The sequence below is a fragment of the Prionailurus viverrinus genome, chromosome B3 (genome assembly GCF_022837055.1).
Source record: "Prionailurus viverrinus isolate Anna chromosome B3, UM_Priviv_1.0, whole genome shotgun sequence".
Classification (NCBI taxonomy): domain Eukaryota; kingdom Metazoa; phylum Chordata; class Mammalia; order Carnivora; family Felidae; genus Prionailurus; species Prionailurus viverrinus.
The window spans coordinates 47,419,261-47,440,203 of NC_062566.1; the positions used below are offsets into that span (position 1 = coordinate 47,419,261).

Below are 20,943 nucleotides of genomic sequence, written 5' to 3' on the forward strand. Positions count from 1 at the left end.
GTATCAATCGTTGATGAGGATATAAAACAACTGAAACTCATACGCTGTTTATAGAAGTAAATTGATGCAGGGCACCTGCATGGCTCAGTCGGTTAAGCATCCAAGTTTGGCTCAGGTCATGATCTCATGGTTCCTGAGTTCAAGCCCCACATCGGGCTGTCTGCTCTTAGCCCAGAGCCTGCTAAGATCCTCTCTCTCCCTCTCTCTCTCTCTGCCCCTCCCTTGTGTGTGCCCATGCTCACTCTCTCTCTCTCCTTAAAAATAAACATTCAAAAAAAAAAAAAAGTAAGTTGATGCAATATTTTAAAGGCAACAATATCTAGGGGTATCTAGTCAGCTCAGTAAAGCATGTGACCCTTGATCTTGGGGTTGTAAGTTCAAGCTCCACGTTGGGTGTAGAGATTACTTTAAAAAGAACTTAAAAAAATCCTTACATATGTGTGTATGTGTGTGTGTGTATACATATATATATATATATATATACACAACAATATCTACTAACAATATTGAGCATTGCATACCTAATGATTCAGCAGTTCTACTCCTTTTATATATCAAACAGGAATGCATATGTTTGTGCATTGAAAGACCTATGTAAAAATGTTTATAGCAGTGTTATCCATAATAGCCACAAACTGAAATAACCTAAATATTTATCAACAGGAGAATGAATAAACAATAGAATATTTATATAATGGAATACTATCTAGAAACAAAAAATAGCACACTTTAGCTATGTACAACAGCATTGTTACATGTCACGTAACAAGCCAGATGCAAAGATGATACACAAATAATTTCATTTATAAAAACATCCAAAATAGGTAAGACTAACTTACGGTGAAAGAAGTTATAACAGTGGTTACCTTTGAGGGGTAATGACTTAAAGGGACATCAAAGGTTTGGGGATGTTAGAAATGTTCTATATTTGGATCTGGGCGGTGGTTACTTGGATGTGTTGATATGTCCGTGTGTAAGACTACATTAAGCTGTACACTTATTATTTGTCTACTTTCTGTATGTTATTCTTCAATAAAAATTGTATTTAAAGGGGCTCCTGGCTGGCTCAGTTGGTAGAGCATGTGACTCTTGGTCTTGGGTTAAGGGTTCAGGCCCCATGTTGGAAATAGAGATTACTTAATAAAAAATAAATAAAAATCTTAAATATAATTTTTTATTTAATTTTTTTTTAATGCTCATTTATTTTTGAGACAGAGAGAGACAGAGCATGAACAGGGAAGGGTCAGAGAGAGGGAGACACAGAATCCGAAACAGGCTCCAGGCTCTGAGCTGTCAGCACAGAGCCCGACGCGGGGCTCGAACTCACGGACCGCGAGATCATGACCTGAGCCGAAGTCGGCCACCCAACCGACTGGGCCACCCAGGCGCCCCTATAATTTTTTATTTAAATGATAAAAGTGGCTAGACCTCTAGACCCTTCTTAACTCTGAGCAACCAGGTAACTCTTCTACCCATTTTATGCCTTTTTTCTTTATGTTGTTATTTTGGACCAGAGGTACACAACATTAAGTTCATCATAATCCTCTTTTTGTGGCACCTATCACTGTTGGTCTGTGCCAGGTTCTTTGAAATTTTTTTGGTTCCTCTTTTTTTCTTTTTAAGTTTATATTTATTTATTTTGAGAGAGAGAGAGTCTGTGCACATGCAAGTGGGGGAGGGGCAGAGAGAGAATCCCAAACAGGCTCTGCTGCCAATGTGGAACCCAATTCAGGGCTCGAACTCATGAACCATGAGATCACAAACTAGGCCAAAATTGGTTGCTTAACTGACTGAGCCACCCAGGAGCCCCAAGTTCCTCTTTTTTCTTTATTCACCAATCTCATTTCCCTCAACCTCAGAGATATTCACTCTCACATATTTAATTGGATGACTTTGTAATTTATCATCCACACTTTCATTTACATATACTTTTTTCCATGAACAACATATTATTGCAGTCTTTGCTAGTTTTGAAATATATATAAAGACTTGTACTATACGTCCATTCAACATGGCTTTTTACAGCTCTCTGAGTCAATATAAGTATATCACATCCATTCTTGCTGGCAGCTATAGAGTATTATACTATATACTATATATATATATATATACACACACACATACACACACACTATTTATTCATTCTCCTGTTGATGGATATTGATGAATATCTCCTTTGATATGTAACTGTGTTGTGATGAAGATCTACTTAACTTTTTTCAGGTCTATGTGATAATTTATCTGCCTAAACCTATTTTTTTTATTTTTATAGTTTTTTAATGTTTATTTTTGAGAGAGAGAGAGAGAGAGAGAGAGAGAGAGTGGGAGAGGGGCAGAGAGAGGGGGAGACACAGAATTCGAAGCAGGTTCCAGGCTCAGAGCTGTCAGCACAGAGCCTGACACGGGGCTCAAACCCACAACTGTGAGATCATGACCTGAGCTGAAGTCAGATGCCCAACTGACTGAGCCACCCAGGCGCCCCATGCCTAAACCCATTTTTAATTAACATTCTCAAATTGCTCTCTTGAATGGTGTATTAGTATAGCTCCCACCAGTTGTGGGAGCAAAAAGTTATTTTCTCACATCCTAGTTGATGTTTTTCAAGCCGAATATTTTTGCCAATCCAATGAGTATAAAGTTATATCTCCTTGTTTTCATTTGTATTTCTCTGGTTACTAATAAAGTTGACATCTCTTTATGTGCTAACCAGCCATTTGAGTGTTCCCATTGACAAACTACCTATTAATTTCTTTTGTAAATTTTTAAAAATTGGACTTAGTATCTTTTTAAAACCAATTTACAGTAGTTTCTTGTCTATTTTAGATGAATATTATACATATTAATCATTTGTTGGTTGTTAAGTTGCAAGTGTATTTCCCAGTCTGTTGCCTTTCTTTATGAATGGTGGTTTTCCACTGAAAAGAAATCTTTCCTTTTGATGACCGCAAATTCCATCATTTTTTCTTTCTATGATTGTATCTTAAGACATTCTTTCCTAACCCAACATTTAAAAGGTGTTACCCTTCATTTTTTTCTTAAGAATATTATGGTTTTACTTTTAAGTTTTCATCATGAATCCATCTGGAGTTTATTTTTGGATACAGCATTTGCCAAGGATTTGCTTCTTCTCCCCTCCTACACACACACACAATGGGCCCATCTATTAAATATTCTTTTCTTTCCCACTCTGATCCTTAAAGCCACCATATAATGTGGGGCCCTCTTGGGGGACTCCATTCTGTCCCATTATTCATTTATCCATTCTCATGCCAGTATCACACTGTTTTAATGATGATGGCTTTGTGATATCCCTTAATACGTGTGGGGCAAATCTCACTTCTTTGGTCCTCGCTTTGAAGAGTGTCTTGTTATATATGAATTTTACTTCATATAAAATATAGAATAATTGTACAATTTTTCAAAAGTTCTGCTAGGATTTTTATTCCAACTACATTAGACTTACACATTATATTATTAATTTGGGTAGAATTGACACCAGTACAGTATTAAATAGTGCCATCCATGAAAATGGCATCTTACCCTGTCCCCAGCCCTCACCCTCAATTTATTCAGGCCTTCTTTTATGTCCTTGAAGAGAAATTTAAACATTTTTCTCCACAAAGGCCGAGCGCATTTCTCTTAGTGTAATCTCTGGACACTTTATATGTTCACTGATGTTGTAAATATCTTATTTTCCATCTTTCTGTAGTATTTTCTAAATGATTATTGCTCACATAAAGGAAAAGGATTCATCTTTACATTTGATTTTGAACATGGTCACCCGACTGAACTGTCTTACAAGTTCCCTTGGACTTTTCTATGGCAATGGTCATATCTGCTGCTCCTTCCAGTAAACACGCTGCGGACTAAGGAAACTAAAACTTGGACGGGAGCGTCTCAGAACACCTGTTTCCTGCCTCCAAGAGCCAGCGAATCCTGGGCGGACCGCTCCGCACCCCCGCCAGGTGGACCCACTTGACCGCCGAGCCCTGGCCGCTAGGAGGCCCGAGCCCTGCCCGCAGCCCCCGCCCCAGCCAATCGCGGCGCCGACCCGCCAGGCTGGGCCCAAGAACCAATCCGCGACTTCTCTCCTCCAGAGGCCGCTAGCCCCGGGGAAAGTAGTCGTCGCAGGAAAACTTACCCCGCAGGGTGGCCCCGCGCAGATTTACGCGGCGGCCCCGCAGTTACCTGCCCCCGGGTCTCGAAGCCGCGCGCCTAGTCTCGGAGCCTCGCACCTTCGCGGCCCTCCAGCTGCTCTGGCCTGTCTCGCCCATGGCGGTGGCCGCGCTCTACACGCAGGTACCGAAGGGCGGGTGCGCGGGAGGGAAGATGGCACGGCGCTAATGCTGACTGTACCTGGCGCCCAGCCCACACCTGTGCACCTGGCGCACTCGCCGCAGGGACAGGTCGCGGAGGCCCTGGGGATCGGGGGCACCGGAGGGCTCCGGCTCCTGTCCGCGGGGGAAAGCGCCTCCGCCCCGCCCCGGGAGCCTGGGTCCCCTCGGAATGGGAAGACCGAGTGCGAGGGGCTGCCTTCCCGGGCCCGAGCTTCTCGGTGCCCTGGGGTCGCGCGTCCGTCCCCACCTCTCGTGCCTCTCGGCCCTCTTCCCGAGCCACAAGTGAAATCAGAGTTGCTCACAGGGACATAGAAGTCTCAGTCACGGGCAAATAATAGTATCCATAATTCTCCTGGTCCTCCTCAGAGAGCCCTTGAACAAGAAGCTTAGGACCGCGGTATTCAGGATGCTTTCTAGAATTACTGGGTCTTCAGAAATGCCTGCGCGCGCATTTAAGTTCATCTGATGTCCAAAGGTGCGGCTGCCTGCGCGTGTGGGGCAAGCTTCACCGGTGCTAGAAATTGAGGGCTTCTGTGAATCCAGGGGTCACAGGCTCTTCACCTAACACTTATACGTCGCTTCACAATTTATAAAGCACTTCACATACACCCTGATTCTGGGAGTCACTCTAGAGCATTCCTCTGAAATTACCTCTTCATATAAAAAAAAAATAAAAATGAAATTACCTCTTCCCCAGGGCCAAGGACTCCACAGCGTTCTGACACCCAAAACCTTCTGAGATGAGCTTGGCTAATTGTCTGGATGAAAAATAATTTGAAAGTGTTGGCCCTTTTGAAAAAAAATTTTTTTTGAAAGGCTATGAAGGCAGATCCTCTCACACCCCAGTGGAGTAAAATCTATGTTTCCCAATATTCAAATGGATGACACTAGAATCTGTCCATTTCCCCTGAACATGCCCTTGCTTTATATTTAAAAAGGCACTTTCCTGTAGATATAAACAATAGTTGTAAATAATTGTTTCACAACTGTTTAAGCAAACTTTTTTCTTCTACTTTACTGAATTAGTAATACAAGTACAAACCATCCAAATGCCATTGTGCCCTCCAACACCTTTCCACTAACTAGACTTCTAAATGGGCAATGTTTGAACCATGACTCTCCTAGAATAGTTTATCAGTGAGAATGTCAACCATCAGATAGCTGACAGTGCTTCTGAGGTCTTCAACTTACTGGAGGTGAAAGAAAATCTTGGCACAAGGCAATTCTTGGAAGATAATTTGGAGAACAGAAAATTGTTGATGATTAACCTCTTTTAGGTAACATTTTTATTCCAGAAGCAAAAATACACAGGTGTGAGCTTCCCTATCATCAAGACCTTACACTACAAGTGTTTTTAAATAGCAACTAGGTAGCAGGCATAATGTAGGAAAACTGATACGGAAGAGTTTTCTAGAGAAGAGCTTGGAAGGACAGAGAATCTGAGAATCCCAGAGCCAGAGGGAGTCTTGATGGCCCACCCTACCCATTTGGTGTCCAAGTAGACACCTTTGTTCTGAGGCTATCTCTTCTGTCCCAGGTCAGTCAGTCCCCATATTGTCAGTTCCAGAGGTGGGAAGCTCCCTGTTTGTGTAGTTGCCTGTTTAGGTTTTAAAGAGCTTGCTGTGCTAAGAAGTTCTTTCATTTTTTTTTTAAGTTTATTTATTTATTTTGGTTGGGGTTTGGGGGGCGGCATGCGGAAGAGAAAGAGACAGAGAATCCCAAGCAGGCTCCATTCTGTCAGCACAGAGTCCCACACAGGGTTCAAAGCTACTGAACCGTGAGATCTTGACCTGAGCTGAAATCAAGGGTCGAACATTTAACTGACTGAGCCACCCAGGTGTCCCATGTTAAGGAGTTCTTTCTTAAACTGAAATAAAATCTAAGCCCTCTCCCTTGCTTCCCTACGGCTTCCTGCAACCCTCCCAAGTCCACAGATTTAGCCATTTGTCCTAGAATGCTAGCATACAGGATTGGCTTAAGCCAAAGTTTGTGACTGGGACCCTTGGCCTCCTTTAAGCTCCAGAAGTGCTGCTTCTCTGCATAATCTTAGCCACACAACATTTTAAAACAACTTAAAACCCATTTCTGTACCCAGGAGCAAATAATGACTCTGCAGCAGGGTGATGTGTGGACTGTCCATTCTGGAACCCCTGTGTGACAGCCACACCCATCCATGATCTCCAGGCTACCTCATTCAGTCACTATATACACTGCTGTTACCTGCCTATCCCCTGTCTAATCTCCCTTCCTGCTATGCCTTGAAGACAGGCATATTATCTCCCCTAAAACATTTATTTAGCACTTTCTGTACGTGAAACATTGTGCTTGGGGGAGGTTAGAAAGACTTTTTTTAAAGGATAGTCTTTCCTCTCAAGGAGTTTTTGAATTAGTGAGAAATGAGAAAGGTCAAATAATTCAATCTGCTGAAGCCCTAAAGGCATGGAGGAGCCTACTGGGTGATAGACCTGGGAAGGGGAGGGTTGTGCCCAAGAATTAGATCGGGGCTTTATACTCTGGTGAAGATTTTGAGTGGGAAAATATAGGATCAGGGGCTGTGTTTTAGGAATTTGGGTGCACTGGCAATGCCCATGACACTCAGATAGCTGAATTCTCAGGTCATCTTAAGTGTCCGGGAAAGAATTCAGGCTGCAGTATTGGACAGGGCAAAAGGAGACACAATCCAGGGAGGCTGTGGAGGTAGGTGATGATAAGACTGGACTGGGGAGAGGGAGAGGTCAAAGATGACTGTAGAGGTCAGAGTCTGGATGATGAGAGCAGGGGGTGCCGTTGACACAGGCACAGCAGGAGGAGGAGATCTTATGAAAGTCAGGAGGCAGAATTTGTCCCTGCAACAATTGAGGTGGTGAAGGAGTTTCTAGGGGCCAGTGCTCTGGGAGGTTAGAGGTTGGTGGAGAGGTTGGGCCAAGAGTCTTCTGCCCAGAGGTAGTAGCTGAAGCCCAGGGAGTGAGAGCCTTGCCCAGGGTGAGACGAGAGCCAAGACAGGACACTGGGAAATACAACTATTCAGAGGGGCCCAAGATGGAGCCATCACAGGGAGGAGATGGGAGAGCTGGTAGGGGAGCATAGGAAGAGAGGTTCTGAGAAAGAGGGGACTCCTGGGAGGAAGTGTGGTGAGAGTAGCAGTAGCTGCCGGGATGAAGTGTAAAATGACCCATCTCTTTCAAAAGCTATTGGCAACATGCTCTGGAAATGTTGAGAGCATTTGACCCAGAAATGGATTTAAAATCTCGCTGAGAAAAACCGGTTTTGCCATTCACTGTTGGAACCTCTCTGGAGGCCCCTGTCACTTTCAGACTCACTGACCAGCCACAAGGTTCCACCTCTGCATCTCCCCACTGCCTGCCCACTCCTACCTCAGCTCACTCTGCAAATTTCTGGCCATCCCTTGGTGCATTCCTGCTGCTGGTCAGCACTCTATGCCTTGGCTTGCAAGACTCCCTGTGCTTAAAATAACTGCTTTGTTCAGTAGCGCCTCACCTTCCAAATTCAATTTGAGCAGTGTCTTTTCTGAGAAATATTTACAGCCAGCTCCTCTGGACACCTTGCATGTTGATTTGTCAACACTCATTAACTGTCTCCCCCACTGACCAAGAGTTTCCAGAGAACAGGGAGCAGTGGGGGCTTAAGCAACATTTAATGTGTGCGCGCATGCATGAATGAGTTTTTCTGCTTTCAGAGAGAGCTGTGGGCCTGAAGAAGATAATGATGGTTACTTGTATCTTGCAATCATGGAGCACTTCTTCTGTGCCAGATGCCATCCTCAGAACTTTATATACCATCTTTCATGGTTTAATTTTAATAAGCAGTGATATGTGTAGATGTTGGTATACCAATTTTACAAATGGCTCAGGTTAGGTAAATTGCCTAAGATCACATAGAAGTGGAGGAGGAGGCAGGATTAAAAGCCTCTGTTCTTTTTTTTTTTTTTTTAGTGTTTATTTATTTTTGAGAGAGAGAGAGCGTGCATGAGCAGGGGAGGGGCAGAGAGGGAGGGGAAGACACAGAATCCAAAGCAGGCTCTAGGCTCCGAACTTTCAGCACAGAGCCTGACATGGGCCTCAAACCCACAGACTGCGAGATCATGACCCGAGCCAAAGTCGAACGCTTAACTGACAGAGCCACCCAGGCGTCCCAAAAGCTTCTGTTCCTAATACCTCCCACTACCACAACTATGGTTCAACCACCTTTACTATCTTCCTCCTCTTCAAGGGAGCTGACCTTCTTCCCATTCACACAGAGGACTCATGGGAAGTCCATCCACTTTATAGTTGTATATTTGCTATACGTGAGTATGGTTTTTTCATCTAAGATATTGGGCAAAGTGGTAAGTTGGCAGTGAGGCAGAGAACTCTATGGCATGCCTCTAGAGATATTTCTTAAATTGTTCTGGCTCATTAATTGGGACTCAGGTTATACCTAGTTTTAGCCACAGATTCACAAATTATATTACCCTTCAGTCACTTACTACTCTTGCTTGTGAATAAGGACTCACAAGACATCTGCAAGGAAGTTTTGCTAGAACTCAGATGTGCAAGGTGAGAAGTGTCTTGACTAGCAGTTCAGGATCTCTGTCTAAAATAAAGTCAAAGTTCAGTTTAATGGCTTTCCATTTGGCCAATGTAAGAAGCTTTTAGACTTCTATGTATCATTAATAACTCTAGAAAATTAGAGGTATCCATTGTGTTATATATGGGTACTTCAAAAGAGTAAAAAAAAAAAAGTATATAAAGACTAAAATACCAAGTTTTGTCTTTAATTGGTGCAACTAAACTGGGAATTTGAATATTTTGTTTAATAGATGTTTATGGAATGCTGGCTATGGGGAAGTTATTGTATTGGGTTCCAGGATACAAAGACAAGGCTCTTAAAGCTCAAATGCCAGTGAGGGGGGTGGAAAGTTACCTCAAAACCTCTGTGTCCCTCTGGGAAGGGACAGGGAGAACTCTAAAGAGGAAGCATTCAATCCTGCCTGGGGTGGAGAGCAATAGGGAAAGTGCCACCAAGGAGAGGAGTTGTGAGCTGAATCTTAGTTTGCTCACTGGCCAGGAGAGGAGGAGTGGCACCGGGGATGGAAGGAACAGAGCCAAGGAAGAGCTTGGCATGTTCTAGAAACTGCTAGTGGATTGGGTGGCAGCTGGCAGAGGGTGGACTGAAGAGGCAAGGAAGCCTGAGGAGGAAAACTGGCTAGGACAGTGGCTTCCAAGGTCTGGCTGGTCATCAAAATCTATAAGGGACTGGGGGCGGGAATTTTAAAGCTTTCATCTTGCCGGGGCCCACCCATGGAAATTCTGATTCAGGTGCAGGTGAGGGAATCTGTATGACCACAGAAACCTGGTGCTTTACCTGGTTGAGGAAGCACTCAGCAGACTGTGACATCTGTCAAGAGAAGATTGGTGGGGGTGGGATTGGGGGAGGGGGAGCTGATTGACGGCCATGGCAGTGGGATGAATGGGACAGATAGGTGAGACTTGTTTAAGATGTAGGCTTTCCAGCACCTGATAACCATTTGGTTGTTGAGGGTGGAGGGAGGGAAGGGAACCCAGCACTGTCCCAAGTTTTTGATTTGAGGGACAAGAGAACTGAGGAGGAGTGGGTTTGGGATAGACATAATGGTCATTAGAGGTTAGAATTTATGAGTGTCCAAGGACATTTAGGGGCTGATGTGTGGGAGACCACTGGACATGTGGTCTAGACCTGTGGAGAGATCTGGGCTGGAGGTCTCACGTGCACAGGTGCTAGGGCAGTCCCCGAAATCATGGGAATGGAGGACACTCTCTAGAGAAAGCCTGTCAGGAAGAGGGGCTAGGAAGGACACTGGGAGACAGAGGGGAGGCTAGGGAGCCTGGGAAGGGCCTGGAGGGGTGAGGGAGGGGCAACGGAGGGAGCATAATATCACTGCCCTGGCCTGGCTGACTGGGAAAGTGGAGACTCTCCCAGTCCAGAGAGCTGCTAGGAAGGAAATGTGTGGTATTCCCTATTTCCTGTAAAGTCCTCAAGCCCTTTCTGTGGCTGACATCAGTTGATGCCTTCAAATAGGCAGGCAACATGAGAAGATGCCCTCTTCTCTCATCTGAACATGTAGGGTGGGGTATTTGGATATTCCTGAAGACAAATCACTTCCTAAGGGTCCCGCTCCTAAGTCTTTGCCTCATTGTTGAGCCTCCCTTGGCTTGGAAATAAAGGTACAGCACGATTTCCCTTCGTGGGAGGGTATTCGCAGGAAGGGTGTGGGAGGCAGGTACCTCTGCTCCGTGGCCCCCCCTGCAGGCCCGTCCCTTGAGGGCTTGGCAGGCAGTCTGAGTCCGGAGGCTCCTGCTCCACAGGAACGAGTCACACTGGGGAAATCACATGAGAGCTAGTCACACTGTTTGCACAGACTGCGTTTGTTTGTCTAAATTCTGCAAAGCGAACTCTTCCTCCCGGTTGAAGCACTGCCTTGTGGGTCGAGGAATGTGAGGAAGGAGGGAGGGACCCAATGGGTGTAACTGACATGCAACTGGATAAACTTTGTCATGTTTACTTACCAGGCTGGGTTGCAGCTGCAGGGCCCTAGGTGACTGGCAGCATTGCTGGCAGAGGCACCAGGCCTGGAAGGTGTGGGTGGCCTGGAGAGTCGGGGCTGAGGAGGCCGTTTGTATGCACCACCCCTCAAAAGAAGCCAGCTTTCAGTTCCATACATATCCTAATACTGCCTACCATTGAATTCTGCTTTGGGCTGAAACAAACCAGCCTGTGCGCTCTCAAGTAGATGGTTGCGTGTTGAGAGTTCAAGATTATTTTCAAAGCCAGACTTATTTAATTAACAAGCAGTTCAAAGTAGGATTTGCAGGCCCTGGCTCCATGGAATCCTGGCTTTTGAGACTTTGTGTGGTATTTGATGAGCTGCTGACATCTTTGGGGTCAGTAAAACAAAAGGCTTGGATTGGCTTTGGTGACCTTAACATTACTTCTCAGAACTCCTGGCTTCTGTGGGAGGATCTCAGGGATCTCAGCTGTAGCCCCCAACTGGGATCCTCCTCAGAATGCCTCTACTTTCACCTGTTTCACAGAGCAGGCCGCCACCATTTCATTTGAAGTCAGCTTTCTTTGGCTTTAAAAAGAACTATGACAGACAACCTGGAGCAGACGATCTCCCAGGACCCTAAATCTAGGACCTAAAATTCTGTCATGACACTTCATGATATATTGGGATATTCCATTAATGATTTCAGCTTTATGAGATTAGCAATAAATGTTTTTTTTAATTTTTACTTAATTTATTTTTTAAATTTACATCCAAGTTAGTTAGCATATAGTGCAACAGTGATTTCAGGAATAGATTCCTTAATGCCCCTTACCCATTTAGACCATCCCCCCTCCCACAACCCCACTAGTAACCCTTTGTTTGTTCTCCATATTTGAGTCTCTTATGTTTTGTCCTCCTCCTTGTTTTTCTATAATTTTTCTTCCCTTCCCTTATGTTCATCTGTTTTGCATCTTAAAATCCTCATATGAGTGAAGTCATATGATATTTGTCTTCCTCTGACTAATTTCGCTTAGCCTAATACCCTCTAGTTCCATCCATGTAGTTGCAAATGGCAAGATTTCATTCTTTTTGAGCAATAAATGTTTTTGATAGCAGACTGAAGTAGAACATGGTAGCCCATGGCAACAAGTATGTGTGGAGTGGGTGTGAGTGTGTTTATGAGGCTTCTATCCACCTACCTGCATGGACATGTATACCTAACTGTGTATCATTGCCCTCTAGGTCATTCTTCCATTTTCTCTGTCTCTGTGTCTGAAATCTTACCCATACCTCTCTCTCAGCTACCTATCAAGAATTAAAACAACCCAAATGACTTAGGGACTCATGATTGATACCCAGCCAATGAAATATATATTTTTCTTTGCTTAAGTCAATTCATATTAACTAATAGATAAACACCTGTGCTCCTTAATCAACTCGGTCCTAGTCTAGTACTGGCACTCTGAAACTTGTTTTATACTTTTCTTTATTTCCTCCAACAGCATATGAAAATGTTAAGTATACAGTGAAGTCAAAGGGACTTTATAGCGGACATCTGTCCTACCACCTAGATTCTACCATGAACATTTTACCATATTTGTTGTATTACATGTCTATGCTTCTCTCCAGCCCTTGGGCCATCTTATTTTTTAAAGCATCTTAGAGTAAACTACTTACATCGCTACGTGTCCTCCTAAATATTTTAGTATGTCTATTGTTAAGAGTTTCATATTTGTTCGGTTCTTTGTGTAAAATTTTCAGATAGTGAAACACCAGTCTCACGTCTGTGTTCAGTGGTGTTTGAAAAGTGCTGACCACCCATGTAACCCAAACCCTTTCAAGGTATAGAATGTTGCCATCACCCCCAGAACATTCCCATGAGAGCCTTCCCACTCACTCCCCAGCCCTACCTACTCCCAGAGGCAACTGCTGTTCCTATGTTTTCCCCACCTTACATTAGTTTTACCTGTTCTAGCACTTGATTTAAAGGGATTCATACATGGAGGTGCCTGGGTGACTCAGTGGGTTAAGCATCCGACTCTTGATTTCATCTCAGGTCATGATCTCACTCACAGTTGTGAGATTGAGCCCCACATCAGACTCCAGGCTGGGCGTAGAGCCTGTTTAAGATTTTCTCTCTCCCTCTGCCCCTCCACCACTTGTGCTAACGTGCTCAAGCTCACTCTCTCTGAAAAAAAAAAAAGAGGGGGGATTCATACATAGCATACTCATTTGTGTAATGTTTCTGTGATTCAACCTAATGTTTTGGAGATTCATTCATGTTCTTGCTTATATCAGTAGTTGATTCTTTTCATTGGTAAGTAGTATTCCATTGTATGAATATACCACAGTTTTGTTTGTCTTTTAACTCATTCTCCTATTAATGGACATCTAGTCTGTTTCCAGTTTTCGGTTATTATGAATAAAGCTACTATGAACATTTATGTTCAAGTCTTTTTGGTGGACATATATATTGACACTTGCTTTTAAAGATTGTTTATTCTAAGAGTAATACATGCAACTTGTAGAAAATACATAGAACTATAATAAGGAAAATTAAAATGTCATAATTTTATTGCTCAGAATCTTTTTGTGACTGAAAACTCCTGAAGGTACAATCTCTCAACAGAAAGGAATATTTACTCATGGTCACCAGGCACCAGTGGACCACGGGCCTGATGAGCAAAGAGATGCAAATATACACATATGCACACATGCAGCTCCAGGTTAGAGATCGGCTGGGTTAGTAGGGAGACCATGCTGACTAAGAGGGAATGCCTTTCCCTCCGAGTAACTCAGCACATATACATAATAGATGCTTAGCAAGTGTTTAGTAAATGAACGAGTGAATGAATGGACGAGCAAACAGAGGAACGGCCCACTGCAGTAGAGTGTGAGATGTGGGGTCCGGGTGATTACTGCAGAGGGGAGAGAAAGGAATTAATCATGGACCTATGACAGCTGCAGTCTACAGACATGGCAGCCACCTCATCTTCATCTTGAGCAGCATTCAGGTGTCTTGGTGAGTTCTGGAGAGAGACACGGCCCCTCATCAGTGTGCCAGTGTGAATATTAGACATGTGGGTTAGTTGCTAGGGCTGCCTAACAGTATGCCGTGGACTTGGCGCTTAAACAACAGATGCCCATTTTCTCACAGTTCTGGAGGCTGAGAAGTCCAAGGGTGCAGACAGCTGCTTCTCACCGTGTACTCCCATGGCCTTTTTTGGTGCATGCAGGTGGAGAGAGAGCATGCATGTGAGCTCTCTGGTGTCTCTTCTTACAAGGACACTTATCCCATCATCAGATGAGCGCCTTATAACCTCATTTAACCTTCACCCCCTCTTACAGACCCTGTCTCCAAATTCAGTCACATTGGAGATTAGGGCTTCAACATAAGAATTTGTGGTGAGCTCAGGGGTGGGGGGACGTGATCCAGTACGTAGCAGTGTGGTTCTGCCTAAAGACTTATCCACCAGCACTGAGCCAGGTGCCCCCACAGCTACATCTGGATTTCTACGCTTGCCGCAGCAGGAATACTTGGCTTCTACCAACCAGTGCTGAAATAACACTGCTGTAACCACACTTCATAGCATCTGGCAGAGTGCTTTCAACGACACAGTCTAACTTAACCTGGCAGCAAACCTGTGAAGTAGGGACTGTACCCATTTTGTGGATGAGAAGAATGCTGTATAAGAAGTTAAGTGTCTGGCCCACAGCCCCTCAGCCAATCCGTGGTGAACCAAATCCCTCTGCTCCAACTCTTACAGATAGTGCCCAGAGCTTCCCATTAAGGGACTCGTGATTTCCCTTCCATTCCCAGCCTTTTAGTTTCCCAGGAGTATTTAGGAGGCTTTGGGAATTCCGTTGCCTATGAAAGGAAGCAGCTAGGCCTGGTGCACTGTAGACATACTAAAGATTACTTCATAAACAAAAATTAGGTAAAATACTCCTAATGAAGGAACTGAGTAGACAGAAATATCCCTGAGTCTAATTATCTAATGATCTGTGTTTTTGTTTTCCAAGTTCTGAAATTAAGCCTGTTTCATTCTGTTGGTCAGTACAACAGGGTATGGATTCCTGATCCTGAAGAAGTTTGGAAGTCTGCTGAAATAGCAAAGGACTACAAAGTTGGTGACAAAGTCCTGCGGCTTTTGCTGGAGGATGGAACGGTGAGGGTCCTTGCTGGCTGTGGCTGCCACAATGTATGAAGGGTAACTGGGATGTATGTGAAGGGGGCACAGCCCCTGGGGGAGGAGCCTGGGAGAGGGCACATGGGGGGTCATCCAGAGTGCCCGGCTGGTGCTGTGGGTCCACTATTTGTACCGCACCCCCCCACCCCACACACTGCCCTAATGAAGGCATCAAGTGCCCTGTGCTGCATACCTGGGCATCCAGTATGGCTGGGAGAACACTGGAAAGTGATTTGCCGTTTTGTTTAAATGTTTATTTTATTTTTGAGAGGGAGAGAAAGAGCATGTGCACAAGCAGGGTAGGGGCAGAGAGAGGAGGACAGAGGATCTGAAGTGAGCTCTGCACTGACAGCAGAGAGCCCCATTGGGGCTGAAACTCATGAACCGTGAGATCATGACCTGAGCTGAAGTCGGACGCTCAATCAACTGGGCCACCCATGCACCCCAGTAATTCACCATTTTGGTTTCATGGGTCTCAGCATAGACACTGGGCAAAGATGAGAAACTTGAAGAAAAGTGGTTGGAGCCTAAGGCATCAACCAGTAGAGAAAAACCTCAAGATGGGAAGAGGAAGAGAAGTAGAGGAAGGAGAGAGAAATCAGGAAGGGAGAGGGAGGGGTGAGAGGAGAACAGAAGGAGGGAAAGTCCATCTGTAGGTGGTTGGATAGAAACAGGTAAGAATTGGGAGCTCCAGGACGGCGTGTGGCAGGGTGATTAGGGAACTGACGGGAGAAGGGACAAGAGGATAGGAATGCCCAGCTTTGTGTGACGTTGTGAAGAGCCTGTCAGTGCTGGTGTGGCAAAGGATCATGTCAGTGGTGGTTCCTGTGCTGCAGTGTACCTGTGATCAGGCCCTCTTGAAGGCTGGATGTGTCTTTTGATTAACAGCTTCTGCAGATTTTACCACTCCTTTAAGTATCATGAGCTGTCCTTTGCCCCCATAGCCATAATGACATCCCACTGGATCCATAGCTAGCATGAGTCAACTCCCTGGATGCAGAGCTAGACAAAGTATTCATGTTCCATTTGGATGTCAGAGTTGGTCCGGGGAATATCATATGAATATTAAAATGCTGGAATTTTTGAGTCATGCACATGGTCTCTGTAGAAACAGGACACTCTTGGGGCATCTGGGTGGCTCAGTCAGTTGAGCATCCAACTTCGGCTCAGGTCATGATCTCTTGGTTTGTGAGTTTGAGCCCTGCATGAGGCTCACTGCTGTCCACGCAGAGCCTGCTTCAGATCCTCTGTCCCCTTCTTTCTTCCCCTCCCTCACTTGTGCTCTCTTTCTCTCAAAAATAAATAAACATAAAAAAACAAACAAACAGGGCACTCTATTTCCAATCAGACTGTCCTGGATTTGGGAGTCATCTCCTGAGATCCTAGGTAGGAAGATGAGCAGAGCAACTAAAGACACTTCCTCAAGAAACATACTATCTGGATTCAAAGCCTGTGAAGGCCACTTGCTAAGTTTATGACCCTTAGCCTCTAGCTTTCCTCATATGCAAATTGGAGTTAATAATAGCAGGACCTCACAGGGTTGCTGAAGATCAAACGAGATGATCCATGTGTGCAGACCACTGGAGAGAGACACAAAGAGAGGACACTGCTATTTCCATTTAGCCAACCCTTCCCCACCAGTAGCTCTTTGCAGCCTTGTGGAGCACTTCCTGCATGCACTCTAGGTTCTCATTAGGGATCAGGTGTCTCCACGGAGAAAAATCTCAGACTGCAGCTGCAGTGGCAGTTTGCAGCTTTAGTGAAGTCAGCAGGGCTTCAGGTAGCGACATTCCTGGCTCTGAACCCCAGCCCACGAGAGGCAGGTAAGTGAGCAGGTGGCCAGATAGCTCCTTAGCTTTACAAAGCCTGCTTTGTGTAGGAAAATGTCACCTCTGCCTTCAACTGTTAATCTAATGTTCTTTATGTTTTCTCCCCTCCCCCCAATGACTCTCTTGGTTTTCTCTCTCTGTCTCTCTCATACATAACACACACACACGCGTGCGTGCACGTGCGCACACACACGGGCTGAACTAGAAAAGGAGGTTGTTAATTTAAAACAGATAACAGAAGAACTCAAGGAAAGAAGTTATATATGAGCAACAATTTATTTTACTCTCAAAATAAAAGTCTATAGATTAAGAATATTCTGCTTAACTGAACTCCTGTCTTATACCAGTCACAAAAATTAATTCAACATGGATTAATGACTTAAATGTAAGACCCCTAAACCACAACACTTCTAAAAGAAAACATAGGAATAAAGCTCCTTGCCCTAGGACTTTGTGATTTTTTTTGGATTTGACACCCAGAGCACAAGCAACAAAATAAAAAATAAGTAGATGTGACTACATCAAAGTAAAAGGCTTCTGCACATCAAAAGAAGTTGTCCACAAAGTGAAAAGACAACCTACAGAAGGGGAAAAAGTATTTGCAAACCATATATCTGATAAGGGAGTAATATCCAAAATATATAAATAATTCTTACAACTCAATAGCAAAAACAAAACCAAACAACATCAAAAATGAAAACAATACTCACAAAAGAAGGGCAAAGGACCTGAACAGACAATTTTCTGAAAAAGATTTTTACAGATGGCCAGCAGACACTTGGAAGGATTTTTTACATCCCTAGTTCTTAGGGAAATGCAATTCAAAACCACCATGAATATCACCTCACTCCTATTAGAATGGCCATCATCAAAAGGACAGAAAGTCCCAAGATGCCTGGGTGGCTCAGTCGGTTAAGCATCCGACTCTTGATTTCAGCTCAGGTAATGATTTCACGATTCATGGGATCAAACCCTGCATCAGGCTCTGCACTGACAGCGTGGAGCCTGCTTGGGATTCTCTCTTTATCCCTCTCTCCGACCCTCCCCCATTCATTCTCTCTCTCTCTCTCTCTCTCTCTCTCTCTCTCTCTCTCTCAAATATTTAAGAGAAGGACAAAATAACAAATGCCGGTGTGGATGAGGAGAAAAGGGAGACCTGTGTACTGCTAGTGGAAATGTAAATTGAACAGTCACTATGAAAACCAGTATGGAGAACCCTCAAAAAAATTTTTTTTAAGTTTATTTGTTTTGAGACACAGAGAGAGCATGAGTCGAGGAGGGGGAGAGAGAGAGAATCCCGAGAAGTCTCCGAGCTCAAGATGGGGCTCGATCCCATGAACCATGAGGTCATGACCTGAACTGAAATCAAGTCAGAGGCTCAACCCACTGAACTACCCAGGCACCCTCAAAAATTTTTAAACAGAACTACCATATGATCCAGCCACTCCACTTCTGGGAATATATCTAAAGGAAACAGAAACACTAACTCAAAAAGATAGCTGCACCCCCATGTTTATAGAGCATTATTTACAATAATCAAGATGTGGAAACAACCTAATTGTTCATCAACAGATGAATGGATAAATAAATTGTATATATGCAGCACCTGAGTGGCTCAGTCAGTTAAGCATCTGACTCTTGGTTTCAGCTCAAATCATGGTCTCACAGTTTGTGAGTTCAAGCCCTGCATTGGGCTCTGCACTGACAGCATGGAGCCTGCTTGGGATATTCTCTCTCTCTCTCTCTCTCTCTCTCTCTCTCTCTCTCTCTCCCTCTCTCCCTCTCTCCCTCTCTCCCTCTCTCCCCCTCTCCCCCTCTCCCCCTCTCCTCCTCCCCCTCCCCCTCCCCCCTCCCCCTCCCCCTCCCCCCTCCCCCTCCCCCTCCCCCCTCTCCCCTCCCCTTCCCTCTCCCTCTCCCTCTCCCTTTCCCTCTTCCTCTCCCTCTCCCCTTCTCTTCTCTCTCTCTCTCTCACTCTCCCCCTCCCCACCTCAGAATAAAAAAAAAAAAAAGGATACAACATCCAGTTACAAGATAAGTTCCAGGAGTGTAATGTGCAACATGATAACTGTGGATACACTGCTAGGAAAATTAAACTAAATCTTGAGAGTTCTCATCACAATGAGAAGATTTTTTTCTTTTCTCCCTTTATTATTACATCTTTATGAAATGATGGATGTGAGCTGAACCTACTGTGGTAAGCATTTCATAGTATATGTAAAACAAACCATTATGGTTTATACCTTAAAATTTTACAGTGATATATGTCAATTATTTCTCAATAAAACAGGGAAAAACAATATTCTGCTGGGGGCAGGTCCACGAATATATTTGCACTGAAAATGGAGCAGGCAGCTGTCATGATCCAATATAGTTGGCCTAAATTGCCCTGAGCTGCTCTCCAAACAGACCAACCAACTAACAACAAACCAAATCCTCTCAGCATTGATAGGAGGCATTAGGACACATGCTTCAGAGCCAAACATATCCATACTGTGTGACCTTGGACAAGGAGCTTAACCTCTTTGAAGCTGTCTCCTTAGCTGTTAATTAGGGTACTCATGCCCTCCTTGGAAGGCAGTTTTGAGGAGTGCTGACTACATGGCATAGGGTGTGCATAGTGGGCACTTGCGAGGGGACAGCCAGGTCACTTTGTGGAGCTGGTTCAAGACCAGGTATCAGAAAGAAGGCGGCCTGGGAAAGTGGAAGGAAAACAAGCTTGCTGGATAACCTTGATCAAGTCACTTCCCCAAGCTGTGAAATGAACGTAAAGGAAGTTAGAACAGGTGGTCATAAGGTCCCATGATTCTCTGCCATTTGGAGCCCAGTCGTCTGTGGTGTCAGCACCACTAGGCTTGCTAACCTCTACCTTCTACTCAGGCACCTATTTTGGGAATGCTAGGTGAAGTCTACCAGACAAGAGACCATCCCCAGCAAGTTACTCTGCCCAGGGCTGAGGGTAATGGGAACAGGCAGCCTTATAAGGGGGGCATGAGCCCTCAGACAGGAGAAGCACATGGATCTTCTCAAAGAGTCACCACCACTCACATGGGCTCCTTCAGACACTTCTCACCACCCAGCAGAACCCTGTTTTCAGACAAAAACTTGGGTGGCTCTCAACATCTAAACTGCATACAAGTGGAGCCCTGTGATAGCAATGAGGATGGTGTGCCCAGGTCCCTGCCCACATGGCTTTCCTGTACGTCTCATGGAAGCTTCAGTGAGGTTCTATAGCTCTGAGGACCCCTGGTCTGGTCCAGCCAGTCTTCTCACAGATGGGAGAAGAGGGGCCCAGAAAGAGCGAGTGACTTACCCCAGGGCCCATGTCCAATACCCTCGTCCCCTGGCTCCCACTTTCCAAGAGTCAGCCGTGGAGATTATTTTCTCATTGCTACACATAGGTTTGTCTTTCAGAGTGTCAGGGACCACTCCAAACACATGGTAGATAGGACAGAGGACTAGAGTTCAATAGAAACACCAAGGATATTTTACTTCTTGAACTTTAATTTCATCTTTGTCCATAGGAGCTGGATTATTCCATTGATCCAGAATCTCTGCCTCCACTTCGGAATCCTGACATCCTCGTGGGTGAGAATGACCTCACAGCCCTCAGCTATCTCCATGAACCTGCGGTTCTTCACAATCTCAGAATCCGCTTTGCAGAATCCAAACTCATTTACACCTACAGTGGTAAGGAGAGTGATTCTAGGAGAGCAGGAATGACCCGGAAACACGGTGCTTGCTGTCTAGGGTGTCCTGAGGACATTTTATATCGTGTTTATGTTAGAAATGTTGACTTCTGCCAAAATGTGTACTCACAGCTACACCATTGCCCAGATTTCTATCTAACAAGCACAGAGGTTTGATCTTCAAGAGTCTGTTGTAAACAGAAGTGTCTACAGGTGGGGAGAATCTTCATCAAGAATTGATATCAGACTTCCCAGAAAAATATGTCTGGGTAAAGCTTGTGTTTGAGTTTCTCATTGGATTTGATACATTTATGACTTACTTGGGGCAACGACGTTATCATATATTTACACTGAGAATTACAAAACCTTTCAGTT

The 20,943-nt window shown here is 44.6% G+C and overlaps 1 protein-coding gene across 3 annotated transcripts in view; it reads left to right on the top strand.

Annotated features, from left to right (window-relative positions):
* Nucleotides 1–4,084: 4,084 nt before the first annotated feature.
* MYO5C (myosin VC) overlaps nt 4,085–20,943 on the top strand; it is a 104,295-nt gene continuing 87,436 nt past the window's right edge. For 2 of the 3 annotated variants that reach the window (XM_047862143.1, XM_047862145.1), the window contains exons 1-3: nt 4,085–4,299; nt 14,922–15,032; nt 20,404–20,569. In XM_047862143.1, the coding sequence (XP_047718099.1) occupies nt 4,273–4,299; nt 14,922–15,032; nt 20,404–20,569 (304 nt within the window). In that variant the 5' untranslated portion in view covers nt 4,085–4,272. The remainder of the gene's footprint in view (nt 4,300–14,921; nt 15,033–20,403; nt 20,570–20,943) is intronic. The other variant, XM_047862144.1, reaches the window with a different exon arrangement.